This window comes from Capsicum annuum, chromosome 12 (genome assembly GCF_002878395.1).
Source record: "Capsicum annuum cultivar UCD-10X-F1 chromosome 12, UCD10Xv1.1, whole genome shotgun sequence".
NCBI classification, from domain to species: domain Eukaryota; kingdom Viridiplantae; phylum Streptophyta; class Magnoliopsida; order Solanales; family Solanaceae; genus Capsicum; species Capsicum annuum.
Window position 1 is genome coordinate 18,871,582 of NC_061122.1, and position 15,411 is coordinate 18,886,992.

The 15,411-nt window shown below is 37.9% G+C and overlaps 1 protein-coding gene across 1 annotated transcript; it reads left to right on the forward strand.

Annotated features, from left to right (window-relative positions):
- Window positions 1-1,975: 1,975 nt before the first annotated feature.
- On the forward strand, window positions 1,976-14,399 carry LOC124889559 (adenine phosphoribosyltransferase 3-like; the record flags this gene model as incomplete). Its single annotated transcript, XM_047401508.1, has 5 exons — window positions 1,976-2,004; window positions 10,330-10,445; window positions 13,344-13,436; window positions 13,937-14,116; window positions 14,197-14,399. Coding segments are annotated over 4 exons (366 nt in total), but the record flags the coding sequence as incomplete, so codon positions are not given.
- Between the last annotated feature and the right edge of the window lie 1,012 nt (window positions 14,400-15,411).

A 15,411-nucleotide genomic window follows, 5' to 3' on the forward strand; every position in this document is an offset into this window, starting at 1 on the left:
AGAACAACGCATCATAGACTTCATCTATGATCAGGGTATCACGACTATATAAAATCATATCCTTAAAAGTCGTGTACGATACATGCGGAAAACACAACAAAATCAACCCTAGATCTTCCTCATCAGACTTAACCTCCACAGTCTCTAAATCAGAGACAATTTCCTTAAATACAGATAGGTGATCCTCCAAAGACGCACCCTCAGAAATGTGATGGGAATAAAGTCTTTGTTTGAGATGCAACTTACTTGTTAGGCTCTTTGTAATACATAACTATTCTAGTTTCAACCATAATGTAGCGGCAGTGGTCACTACTAGAAATTACCCCTATGACAATGAATTTTTTGGCAATGATTCCAAAAGCATTTTCATAGATGGTCTATTGCAACGGTTCTAAGTGTTGCTAAAAAAATTATTCTAGTACAATAATTTATTGCTGTAACCATCACTATTACTCTTGCAATAGGTGGTCATATCTATAAAATAAGTAATCGCAACACCCAATTGCGAAAAAAAAAATCTATTGGGTCGCTTATTTTTATTCCCTCCATAATATTGGACAAGGCTGCCTAAATATTTAGAAACTATATCCAAAACCCTTTCTGTACTGCTCTCAATTGATTTCCCCCCTCAAAATATTAAGAAATCGATTTGCTCTCAATCAATTTGCTTTCTCCCTCAAAGCTTTTCATCGATTCCCTCCGACCACCACTACACTTGTATGTGTTGCTCCGACCATTTTGGAACTGCTCCGACCATTTTGGAGTTGCTCCGACCATCACTACTCCGCTGGTGCTCCGACCACCATTTTGGAGCTATTGCCGGAAATTCAAACCGAACGATACTGCTTCTCCGACTTCAATTTCAACCCCTCCATTGCTACAACCACCACTTCAATTTCAGCTCTCAAATTCGCACTTCAATTTTTGAGTAATTTTAGGATTTTCTTCTTCAATTTGTAGATTTTAAGGTTAGTATATTCTTCTTATTAATGATTTTGATCTAATTTTTTGAGTTTCTATTTTGGGGTTTTCTTCTCCTTCACTTTGATTGCTGACCGAATATTTGGGGATGGGTTTAAGTTTCGACATGCACTAATATTTGGATGTGAAAGCCTTATGGATTTGCAATAAATGATGAGAATTATGTTGAAGATATTTGAATGTTGATTTAAAGCCGAGTATTGGGGCTATGTTTTCTATTTTTGATGGTTTATTGGTGCAAATTTTTGCATTTCTTATCATTCCTGTAAACAAAATGAGTTAAAGACACTGATGGGTTTAGACTGGTGACTACTGTTCTTATGCTTCTAATGTCTAAGGCTGTTCATGATCAAGACTTGCCTATACTCTGATAAGATTCTATCATCATGTTGATCTTGGCGATGCTAACTAACATTATTGTATCTATGGCAAGTACTTCAAGAATTTGTATTTATGTCAAGACTTACCAGCTACTGTATTTGTTGGATGCTACTAGATTTTACTCTCTAGTACTCCATGCTCTGGGTATTCATATTTTTTGGGCTACAGGAACTGGTATGTCTGTAAACTGTTTCTTGTTAGTATCTCTTTGTAATCAAGCCCTCTCAACAAGGTAAAACTTTTACATCCTCCGTTCAATTTGCATCTTACTTTTCTTTTTAGTCTGCAGGTTCAAAAAGAATGTCACTTTTTATGTTTAATAACTTGTTAACTCAATATTCTGTATGATATTCTTAAGATCACAAGATTTAAGTTCAGTGTGATACATTATACACATCTTTGGTTCAATAACACTGTATTTAAAAGTCTTTCTTACTTTATTAAACATCAAGTTTAATCAAAGTAAGACACATGAAATGAAACAAGGAGAGTAGTACTCTTTTTTTTACCCAAGATTCTCCATATTTCTTTCATTATTACTAATGTCCTACTATTTTTTTAACTTGTGAAGGTGAAAATAACCAGAGAGCCAATGAACTTCTTTACTCCATAAAAACTATTTGCCAAACAAAGAGACCAGGGGTAAGTTCTCTGCATTTGAGTTTGATTGATTGGTCAATGAAGCTACTAGTATAAAGCTATTGTTTCCACCTAAGAATGTTGTAGAAAGTCATCGGGCAAGTTAGATAATTGAATAGAAAAGTTAAATGCAGAGTATAGTGTCAGTCCAAATATTATCCATACCAAATCCAATGGAAAGTTAGAAACAGACCTAACTAAAAAGTGTTGTCAAGTATTTCTGGTTGGCCCGATGAAACCAATTTGTCCTAGTCATTAGTGGGTAAAATAATCTTTTTCTCTAGGCAATACTTCAACATGACAAGTAAATAACACTCCTACTCTTTTGGCTTCATGCTAGCTTGTGTTTACTTGCTGCTTAACAATTTGTCTAATTATTTAGTTATTCAATCATTTTTTGTATGTTTGTGTGTGATACAAAACTATGTGTGTATCAAGAGATTCCAACCAACACAAGAATAACAAGATGAACAATAAGTTGCTAGTGAATCGAAATAGGCCTCACAGGCTTCACTAGACTTTGAGTTTGTGTTTTTGAACAAGAAAATGAGATGAATAACAAGGCAACAATGCTAGTGAATCGAAAGAGCCCCACACGGCTTCACTAGACTTTTAGATTCAACAACACAAGGATAACAAAATTACGAGAGATAGAAACTTGATACACGATATTCAATGATCTAAGAACCCTAACAAGATAAAGGACCCTAAGATTAATGAATATCAATACCAAGTTCTTACAAGAGGAACTCAAAGAACCCCAAGATCCTAGTTTCTATCCAAGAGACAACACAAGTATCACTCTACTAGTGAGTTTTCAAAACTGGGGCTTCTCCAATGGAAGAGAGAAGTTCCAAAATATTACAAGTGTTTTGTTGTCTTCCAAAATATGAATCAACTAACTACAAGACTAGCCCTAACAAATGGCTTATATAGTTAATTACAAAGGAGGGACAAAAGACCAAAATACCCTTGGCATTAAGTGGGTGGGTTTGGGGTGTTTTGTTGGGCCTTTTCACACTTTAATAAGTATAGGCCCTTAGATGGGCTCATAAGGGCCTTACACACGGCCAAGGATATGAACAAGGCTTGGAGTCGTTGCAACTCACGCGCTTGGTTTCGTGTGAAAAGTCTCGAGCTAGGAATTCCCGCATCATCCTCTCCATCTTGAAGGGAATTTGTCCTCAAATTCAGATCATTGCCATCCTCCACCATTTCCACCCGAGAGAGGTCATACACGTTGAAAGTATTGTGCACTGGATGTTGCGGGGGTAGATCAATCTTGTAGGCGTTGTCGTTGATCCTTTCTAATACTTGGAATAGGCCATCACCCTGCGGCATCAACTTAGCATTCCTTTTAGACGAGAATCTATCCTTCCTTAGGTGAACCCACACCCAATCTCCCAATTCAAGAATGATCATTCTTCTTCCTTTGTTGGTTCGCCTTGAAACTCCTTAGTTTTTCTTCTCCAACCGCAACCTCGCATTCTCATGTAGCTTCTTCATGGCCTCGGCCCATTTGCTTCCATCTAAGCTTATCATAAGATCACTTGGCAAAAGGGTTAAATCCAAAGGAGTGAGGGGGTTGATGCCGTATACACACTCAAAGGGTGTCATCCCCGTGCTTGAGTGTATAACACGATTATAAGCAAACTTAATCAACGGTAAGTGCTCCTCCCAAGAAGTCATTTTTCCCTTAACCATGGACCGTAGCATAGACCCTAGTGTCCTATTTACTACTTCCATTTGGCCATCGGTTTGTGGATGGCATGAGGTCGAAAACAATAACTTAGTACCGAGCCTACCCCACATGGACTTCCAAAAGTGGCTTAGGAATTTAGAATCCCTATCACTCACTATGGTCCTTGGAACACCATGAAGTTTTACAACATTATCAACAAACAAAGAGGCTACGCTAGGCGCATCATCACATTTAGAACAAGGAATAAAGTAAGCCATCTTGGAAAATCGATCCACCACGACAAAAACCTGCCCCCTTTTACTTCTCGGCAATCCAACACAAAGTCCATTGATATGTCAAGCCAAGGACGGAAAGGGGTGGACAATCGGGTGTACAACCCGTGGGGTTGGAGCCGTGACTTGGATCCTTTGCACTCAACACATTGGCCTCAAATTCGAGCCATATCCTTGTGTATTCTAGGCCAATAAAATTGTTCTTACAAAATTTCGAGGGTCTTCTCGACCCCAAAATGGCCCATTAGACCGCCATTGTGTGCTTTCCTCACAAACAATTCTCTCCAAGAACTTGAAAGAACACACAATCATATATCCTTAAATAAGTATCCATCAAATTTGGTATAAGGATGGGTACCCCTATCCGTAACCCACCTATCTCTATCCAATTCTTCACTTTCCCTATTGATAGGAGTGAAGTGAGGGTCCTCAGGATATAAAGACTTAAGGCTTTCATACCCCCATCAACTTAGATGATAAAGGAGACACAAGTACATGTTTTTGGGATAAAGTATCGGCAACCACATTGTCTTTACCCTTCTTGTAATGAATAACATAAGGGAAAGTTTCGAGAAATTCAAACCATTTGGCATGCCACCAGTTAAGCTTGTTTTGTGCCCGTAGATGCTTCAAGGATTCATGATCCGTTCAGATCATGAATTCTTTAGGCCATAAATAATGTTGCCAAGTGGCCAAGGATCGAATCAAGGCATACAACTCTAAATCGTACGTAGAGTAGTTTAGAGTTGCTCCTTTGAGATTTTTGCTAAAGTAGGCAATAGGCTTCAATTCTTGCATTAAAACCGCGCCTATGCCGACTTTGCTAGCATTACATTCGACCTCAAAAGTCTTGTCAAAATTCGGCAATTGTAGCAAAGGGGCCAAGATGAGCATAGATTTCAAGTCTTTGAAGGCTTTAGCTTGCTCATCTCCCCACTTGACAGGCCGATCCTTTTTAATAACTTCAGTCAAGGGGGCGGCAATGGTGCTAAATCCTTTTACAAAACATTTATAAAAACTAGCCAACTCGTGGAAGCTTCTCACTTCACCTACGGTTTGGGAGTTGGCCAATTTTTAATGGAGTCAATCTTAGATTCATCCACTTTGACCCATCTTAAGCTCATCACAAACCCATGGAATACAACTTCATGGACACCAAAAGAACACTTTTCTAGATTAGCATATAACTGCTTCTTTCAAAGGACATCAAACACACATTGTAAATGCTTTACGTGCTCATCTAAGGACTTACTATACACCAACACATAATCAAAGTAAACAACAACAAATTTTCCAATAAATGCCTTCATCACATGATTCATTAGCCTTATGAAAGTACTTGGAGCATTTGTTAGGTTGAATGGCATAACCATCCATTCACAGAGACTATATTCATTACCTGGTTGCATACGAATTTGGTGATAGCCACTCCTTAAATCAATTTTATAAAACAAACACGAAACACTTAATTCATCAAGCATATCATCTAGCCTAGGAATAGGATGACAATATTTTACCATTATCTTGTTGATGGCTCGACAATCAATGCATATACGACAAGTCCCGTCTTTCTTGGGAACTAGTAGCGTCGGAACCGCACAAGGGCTCATACTCTTCTTGATGTACCCTTTATTGAGAAGTTCCTCAACTTGGCATTATAATTCCTTGGTATCCGTCGGGTTGCTTCTATTAGCCGATTTGTTGGGCAATTATGAGCCTGTCAAAAAATTAATTTGGTGCTCAATGCCCCGAAGTGGAGGCAATTCTTTCGGCAATTCCTTTGGGAAGACATCCTCGTAATCTTGCAAAACATGAGAAATAGGAGAAATGGAAACATTAGCGGGGTTAGTATTAAAATAATGAGCCAAGAGGGGGTTAGTAGTAAAATAATGAGCCAAGAGAGCATCGGAGTGTCCTCGTCATGATCCGCAAATAGTTCTTTCCTCCTAGCCATCATCACCATGCTTTCGTGCCCCTTAGAATTTAGGGGCCCCTCGGTTTCCCCTACCCCTCACTCTCGGATTCCCCTCTTTTCCCTTCACTCTCGGCCTTCTTACCCTTTTTCTTCAATTCACAGTATAATTCATTCACTTGGGAAGGCAATAATGGATAAAGAGCAACCTTTCGGCCATCCTTCTCAAGTGTATACCGATTAAACCTTCCATCATGTTTGGTTGACCTAGCGTATTACCAAGACCTATCGTATTGCCAAGGCCTTCCTAACAACAAGTGACGATCTTGCATTGGTATCACGTCACAGAGCACCTCGTCGTGGTAGTTGGCTACCTTCAAATGTATCACACATTGCCTTATGACCTTTAACTCTCCGCATTCATTCCACCATTGCAACTTGTAAGGACTAGTGTGAGGTGTAGTCAGAAATTTCAAGAAGTTCACCATTGCAGCACTAACCATTTTCGCACAACTTCCACTATCTATCACCATAGTTCACACACTTCCCTTCACAAGGCATTTAGTATGGAATAGATTCTCCCGTTGTCTAGGATCATCAATCGCCTTACTAATCATGGCACACCTCACTACAACGTTTGGAACCATTCACTCCCCTTCTTGCGGATAAGCATCCTCACAATTATTATAATCATCATATGGCTCCTTCTCGTCCATCTCTCCATCTTGAGGCTCAGCCTCACTCTCATCACCCTCAATACCCACTTCTTCACCAAAGAAATACAATCTACCTTCCCTTAGGATTACATTGAGTAGGTTAGGTCATTCATTGGATTTATGCCCCCAACCTTGGCACTTGAAGCATTGGAACCCTTTAGGATTAGGATACTTGTGAACTTCTTGCCTCGGAGGGATTTTGTGGACTGTTTTGGGCTTGGGCAGCCTAGTAGTGGCGGGTTGGTCTCTGTTTTTGGCCCAACCCAAAGAGGATTGAACCATATCATTGCCCTTCGGCCAACTCGAGGTTGATTGTCCCTTTGCTTTGAACAAAGATCTCTCTTTAAGTTTCCTTTCAATCTCAAGAGCCGTTTGGAAAATACCTTTGACGGTATCAAACTTGTAAAGTTTCAAATGAGTGGAGATCTCTTTGTTTAACCCACACTTGAACCGAATGATTTCATGACTAATTTGTTCCCCGCGATGATCAAGTTTCAACATGAGTTGTTGAAACTCATCATAATATGCCATAACACTTCGATTCCCTTGCCGCAAGTTGTACAATCTAGAAAGCAACTCATGACGATAGCTTTCGGGAAGATACCGTTGCCTCATTAAGTACCTCAACCAAAACCATGGTGGTGGTTGCCCCTCCACCAACTCGTTGCCGAACCGCTTGACGTATTCCCACAATGTGTTAGCATAGCTTTCAAAATGAACTATGGCATAGCAACTCTTCTTCTCTTTGGAGATATCATTCACTTGAAACACTATCACACGCTGACTCCCAAGCAAGATTCACCTCGAGGTCACTTTCACCCTTCAATATAGGTAGGCTCAATTTGATGGTATTGATGCCTACGTCTCTCTTTTGGTGTCGGTTTTCCCTTTATCCATACCCTCGGTATATTTTTGGATCCACACGCCCCTCTTATCTCCTCCTCCCTCGTGTAAGTATTGTCAAAGACTCCATACCCTTCATAATCCTCTCTATTATATTCCTCAAAATGGATCGAATGGTTTTGGACGTTTGGGACTTGATTTGGAGGGATTGGATTTTGTGGAGGTGGTGGTCTTTGGTTTAGTGAGGCTTGGAAGGGTGGGTTTGGATTTAGTGGAGGTATTGGATGCCTAAGTCTCTCTTGCGGAACTTGAGGAGTTTGGGAATGGGTTGGTCTATTGGAGTCTCGGTTTAGGGGGTTATGAGTGGTTTGGCTTGCGGCATTTAGTGGAGCTAGTGAAGGATTTGGCAATTGTGGCCATGTTTTGGGAGTAACGGTGGCGGAGGAATTTATATCATGTCCACCTGACGAAACATGTCGAGGAGTATAAGGGTGAGAGTTCCTTTGACTCTCCACTTGTTCTAACCTCCCACTAATAGTCGTTACTTCTCCCCTTATGGCTCCCACTTCCGTACTCAACCTTTTAAGAGTTCAGGTCATAGCCTCAAGAGTGACCCTCATATTCTCCATTTCATTAGAATCCACGGTTTGAGATGTGGTTCCCTCCATTGTCAAGGAATCACCTACACAAGCAACAAGCAAGTTAGTTTAAAACCCTTCTCCTTACACACACACTCTTGGTTCACTCACACTCAAGCTCCACAAGTGTTGTAGATTGGATAGTAACCCGCGAATCCTTAAGGTATGAGTATGCTCTTGTCCGGAATGGATTCTTGTTTGAAACTCAAAGAATTCCCATCGTACTAGAGTCAAGGAGTTACAACGTATTCAAATGACAAAAGCACACAAACAAACGATGACACAAATATAAGACTTCAAAGGACTAGTTGAAAACCTAGTAGGAATGTACTAGCTTGCTAATTAGTTCTCGAGTAAATTAGAAAAAACTAAGAATCAATATTAGAAACTAGAATATCCAAATTGAGCTTAATTAATAACGTGAACAGTGATTAAGGTGACGTGGCAGCATGGCATTGGTCACAGTCCATACATTTTGTTCATCAACTTGAAGCCTTAATCTTTACAATTTTGTAATGGATGACTTTGCTTTTGGAGGGAAAGTAAAGTCTTGTAACTTTTTCAACTTTTTCCAACTCAAAAGGGTGATGTTTGAATTTAGTGGTTGTCAAGTCTAGAAAGGTGATGTTGGCAAGTCTTCTCACAAACAACTTTTCAGTTTTTGTCTTACCACCTTTTGGGATCTATTGCTCTTTTAAGACATAGGATGAAGAGAAACTTTAAATATGAACACAACATCAACACCTTCAAGAACAAAACAACAATATACCACAATGGGCACTCCAACACCCAACATAAGTCGCCACACGACCAACCTCAAGTTTTCACAACAACAAGTCACTTTTTTCTTAAGATCAACTTTAGATTTAGACACTTTTGTGTTGATGGGAAAGAAACCAACACAAGAAACAAATTAAACAAGTAAAATCTTTTGTAGATCTACAACCAATTTCGACCAAAATGTTCAAGAACACTACTCTTCTTTTTTTTTGGTTTTTTTTTCTAGCAAGCCCAAGATTGATTTTGTTGGAACAAAATCAACCACAAACTTTGATACTAAATGATACAAGACTATGTGTGTATCAAGAGATTCCAACCAACACAAGAACAACAAGTTGCTAGTGAATTGAAATAGGCCTCACATGGCTTCACTAGACTTTGAGTTTGTGTTTTTGAACAAGTAAATGAGATGAATAACAAGGCAACAATGCTAGTGAATCGAAAGAACCCCACGCGTCTTTACTAGACTTTTAGATTCAACAACACAAGGATAACAAAATTACAAGAGAGAGAAACTTGACACACGATATTCAATGATCTAAGAACCCTAACAAGAGAAAGGACCCTAAGATTAATAAATATCAATACCAAGTTCTTACTTGGACCAAGAGGAACTCAAAGAATCCCAAGATACTAGTTTCTAGCCAAGAGACAACACTAGTATCACTCTACTAGTGAGTTTTCAAATTGGGGCTTTTCCAATGGAAGAGAGAAGTTCCAAAATATTACAAGTGTTTTGTTGTCTTCCAAAATATGAATCAACTAACTAAAAGACTAGCCCTAACAAATGGCTTATATAGGCAATTACAAAGGTGGGACGATAGACCAAAATACCCTTGGCATTAAGTGGGTGGGTTTAGGGTGTTTTGTTGGGCCTCTTCACACTTTAATAAGTATAGGCCCTTATATGGGCTCACAAGGGCCTCACACACGGCCAAGGATATGAACAAGGCTTGGAGTCATTGCAACTCACGCGCTTGGCTTCGTGTGAAAGGTCTTGAGCTAGGAATTCCCGTATCAGTGTGCCAAGGAAAGAGTGAGAAATGTCATGAACTGACACTCTAAACTATCATTCACAACTGATAATATGTTTTCCATTTCACAACTAACACTCTAAACTGTCATTCACAACTGATAATATGGTTCCCATTTCGATCCCTCTTTCTGTTATGTGTCACATGTGAACATCCTGAAGTGTTTCACACTTGTACAGCTAATAAAATCTTCAAAAAAGGGAACCTAGAGAATAGGACGAGGAAAAGATAACCGCAGGAAAAGAACTATTCCATAAAAGAATAGGAAGAGGAATAGATAACATGGAAGTCATGTGAGATTGTTTTCAAGTATCTTGAAAAATTGGATGGAAAGAATATGTTAAAAGAAATTCTCTCTTCATTATACTTCTGGTTGAGAAATTTAGTATTAATTGAGTGAGTTTAACTTAACTTGATTCCTATTTGTGAAGGTTTCAACGGGTAAAGCCAATTATAGTTGATCCCGGATTGTACGCGACTCAAAAGGCGGATGTTTTCTGTATTACACAGAGAAGAAGTGTGCCAACTGGTTTTAAGCTTTTTACTGGTGAGGTTTCGAATCATTTATGCTTGGGTTCAAAGATTTGAACTTTTTCTTTTAGCATATGTTATAATACTTTATATGTGGTAATGTGTTGTGTTAATCATTGTTCTGTCCACCTTTGTTAAACTGTGTTGTATTGGTTTCATTTCTTTACTCTCTCGCGAATCTACATTGATAGTTGCTAGTCTCTGTGGTACATCTTGCTAGAGTATGTGGTTAAAGAAAAGAGCTTTTGGGGTGTTGTGGGTGTTGTGGGGTTGATTATAGGTATTGTTGTAGGTCCAGGTACAAAATAAAATAATTGCTTATTTTGTATGCAACTTTTACTAATTTTAACAACTTTCACAATGAACTTTAAACTTCCTGGATTGACATTTCTTATTTCAGTGAAATAAAAGGCAAAATTACATTACGTTAGCTGATCCGTCATGGAAGCAACTACTAGAAGCTAGCCAAATAGAGAAGGAAAAAAATAGAATGTCCACCATTTAAATATTAAATATTGACCAAGTGAAGGTGGTTTTATAAAGAGAGATTTTGAAGTCAAAATAAGGAATGTACAAAATGACAATTACAAGTGACAATATCATATCCTAAGTATTTAACAGAACACCTGTGGAGGAGTCTCAGAAAATTGATACAAACAGTTATACACAGTTCTGGAAAGGCTTCACAAGAAAAAAGAATGCTACTATTTATCCAAAAAGAAAGAAAAGCAATATACTCTTTGCCCATGTTTCCCTTTCTTGTAGCAGGAGGGTGTGGGGTTGAAGCAGTAGGGAAATAGGCAGAAAACATTGGGTACCTCTTTTTCCTGTGATGCTCCCTTCAAAATGCGACATCTCTTTGCTAGGTGAATGGATATGATAGACTGATTTACTGTAACCTATAACAATTGTTCCTTGGTTAATTCAAGTTAAAGATTTTCGCTTATAGTTAGTGTGAATTTCGGACATGTTTTCTGCATTTATCAATTTGAATTTTCTTGGTGAAGTGCTTTAGCGTTTGTGTCAATGTATTCATATTTCCGCAAACTTGGGTTGGTGATAAAAGTTTTGCCTGTGTTGGAATACTTTACTCGGGATAAGATCTGCATTTTCATGATAGATATCACAAAGAAAGACTATGCTTTCATAATTCATAGTCCTCATCATTTGGAGAAGTTGCTTTGTTTGATGGGTAGGTTAAGTTGTGAGGTTTAAGAATTGTACAATTGAAAAGATAGTGCACTACTAGTATGAGAATAATCAGATTTTTTTTGTTCGTCGTATAAAGACAGATTGATTAAGTGTGTTTTGTGTAGGACTGGGAACTAATGAGAATTCAGTGATATCTATGTTGGGACACAGAAATTCAAGCTAGAGGAGAAAGATCAGGGAAACGTATGACTAACTTTACAATAGGTCTCTTATCGATGACATCTTTTTTGAATTTTCTTGTGATTTTAGGGTATAATCTCTTCTCTTACTTTATCTAGACCTGATCATTTTATTGTCACATTCCAGTACCTGTTGATTCTTGGTGAGAAAGTACTAGCCACTGGAATTATGTTTCTTTTGCTTGCACCATTCAAAATAATGCTATTTGGCAATATCATCAGTTTATCAGTAGGAAAGCGCATGACCATTCTTGTTGCTCTTATTGTATCAGTCACATTTCTTCACATTAGATTTTGGCATTTGTCTTTCTACATTTGTTGTTTCTTTCTCACCACCAGATGTATTAAGACTCTCTTCTAAACCTCATTCTTCTGTTTTTTTTGTCGTGTATGGTCATATGAGAGAGGAATAAAAGAGACTGAATAGATTGGAACAAGTTAACCTACAGTCAGCAGGAGTTCCATATGGATACATAAACTGGAGTGCAACTGCAATTTGTAAAAACTGTCGGTGTCCTAATCAGAGAAATATAGTGCCTTGGAAAAAGAAGAAAATCCTATACGTCTAAATCATGCATCTGAGCATTATAAAATTGCAGGTTTGGCTAGTTTAGAGCAGCATATTGCATCAAAGAAGTGGTAGTTTCCAAAAAAGACTAGGGATGTGAATAGGTATTTTGCTGGCATAAATAAGGAAAAATCTGAAGGTATAAGGTACATAAAGACTTTACCTTTTTGTTCTATGGACACGAAGAGCCTCATGACTTACATGAGCATCCCCTCTTGCAGTTTCTGCCATACAAGTTTATCATATTTATGTAAGTACTAGCTGTGAATATCAAATAATATACAGATAGCTTATGGAAATGTTTGAAGTATGTAGGATCCTGTGAGGGGTTTAGAGAATATAAAACAGAGATGATACAACGGTTTTCTCTTTTCACCAAGGATATAGTAAGCAAATTACTATAAGGACAAGACATGTCAGAAATGTTTCTTTAGTGGATTGATCCTTGTTTGAAGAGGGGTATTGCTGGTAAGGTCCTGATGTATCTTATGTGCTTTGACCCTATCCAGCATGTGGAGAAAAAAAGCCAGATTTCAAGATGGATAACGACTAGCAAGGGTCATATGACTGCTTTATGACCTTTTATACTTCTTATGTTAAAGGTTTATTAGCTGTTTGTTCTCAACTTGCTCAGTTTGCTTGTTCAGATGTTATACATCTTTTTTCTGAATAGTCAATTCCCATAGACGATTCTTTTGGTCATATGTTTAATTGCTTTTGTCATATTATTGAGATATCTTTGTGACTTATTTCCTTTCCTCCAGGCTTCTATTCCTCAATCTGAAGTATTTCCTTTATATGTTGTTTTTGAGAGACCTAATGATGTAACACTTTGTCATGTTGTATTCTCATACTATTATAATCAATCCTGCTGTAGTAAGTAACTTGCAAACGTTTATTTCTTTATCATCTTTTAGCTGACTTGATATCAACTTCATTGTTTCAATATCTCTAGGAATAGAGTCTCGAGGATTTATATTTGGTCCACCAATTGCTTTGGCGATAGGGGCAAAGTTTGTCCCTTCGAGAAAACCAAAGAAATTGCGAGGTACGTTTTCTTCCTATGACGACTTTCTTCAGAATCATACATTTTTTGTTGCTTGCACCTTATTACTTAGATGAGTTGGCTGCATTGGATGGCAAGTGTTTTAGTCACGTTGATCAGTACGCCATTGTGAAACTATCAGTTCCTGCAAACACATTGATATTTGTTTTTTCTTCCCTGTAAATAGAGTTACTCGACACAGGTTCTGCTATGGAATTATTTAAATCCTGATGTTTTGATTCATATGATGTCTGATCTAGGCGGAAAAAGGAGAAAGAATTCCACTTTTAACTTTGTACACATTTTAACGTGTCATCCCTTAACTTGTTTTTCCAATAAAGCTATGATTCCCCTATTCAGTCTCTACAATATTTTTTTTTAAATCGAGAAATCCTGAGGACCAGTGGTGCTCATTAGTTTTTTTTAATGTGGATATAAAAAGAAAAAAGAAAAAAGAAAAAGAGAACAGAGACCAACCAGTAATCATTGGCTGCTAATTTCAGGTACAGGAGCAAATTCACTTTATGGAACCTCTGCAGATCAAATCACTGCAGCCAATATTGCCAAAGAGTGTACTAGCAGCTTTGAAAGCAGACTCGAAAGCAGCTCACATTTGGACAAATCTAGCTAATGCTTATTACTTGATGAGTGACCATAGGAGCTCTGCTAAATGCTTGGAAAAGGTGCTTCTTCTTCAAACTTGAAACCTCTCTTTTATCTAATGTATAATAAGTAAATTACACTCTTTTGCTTTAATGAGTAGGCAGGAAAAATTAAACCTAATTGTTTAGCAACAAGATATGCTGTTGGATTTCACCGCATCAGGGATGCAGAGAGGTTGCAGAATCCCAAAAGCAGCTCTCATGGACTAGTAGTGAGATGGAGTTCACCGCATCTAATGTATAAGCTTATTGCATATTTTGAATTATGAGATTATTAATGAATGATTTTGTTTCGTGATGTGTATATATTGTGTTATAATTTATTATGTATGTAAATACAAATTTACATTAATACGAGTGACTATTTATATAAATCGTTACAATTTAATAACATGTGACAATAATTGTTGCAATAGATCAATAAATCATTGCAATAGGTAGTCAAAAAGCGTTGCAACAGAATAATAAAAGTGTCGCAATAGATGCTATTGCAACGGTTTAATGTCGTTGCAATAGTTGAAAATAGGCGTTCCAATAAGTAATGAAATAGTTGTAATAGGTACTCAAAAAGCGTTGTAACAGGATAACAAAAGCGTCGCAATAGAGGTTGTTGCAACGGTTTAATGTCGTTGCAATAGATGAAAATAGACGTCTCAATAAGTCAAAAACTAGCCGTCGCTATAGGTCAAGCTATGGCAACGGTTGTTTGAAATTGTCGCCATAGCTTGACCTATGGCGACGGTTCAGACAACCGCCGCATAAACCATTACCATAGACCTATTGCAACGTCCACCTATAGGATGGTTGCTGAATCGTTGCGGTAGAGCTATGGTAACTGTTTTGTTGTCTATTGCAATGTTTTTGCAGCCGTCACCATAGGGGTAATTCTTAGTAGTCCTTCAAAACATTATGTAGAATCCGATTGGATAAATGAAGGTGGATTTGAGATAGAGCCTTTCGATTCTTATGTCATTTGTCCTTCTCTGTCCACGATGAGGACATCTTATCAAACCCTAATAGAGCATCATCCAAATCCATTTGTGTGAGCACAACCCACATCTTAACCTGCTATAACGAAAATCCGGTGTTGCTGTCCAACAGCGAATTTCATACTTCATGGTTGCCCTCCTCGAGAAAACAAATGAATCGCTCTGATTAGGGGTGTTTATGGATCGGTTTGGATCGGTTAGTGGTTAAAACCATAACCAAAACCAATTTAGTTGGTTTTGAATTTCTAAAATCAAACAAAACCACAAAAAGAAAATAACCATCGGTTTGGTTCTTGTTGGTTTGGTTTGATTTTTTGGTTTTTTCGA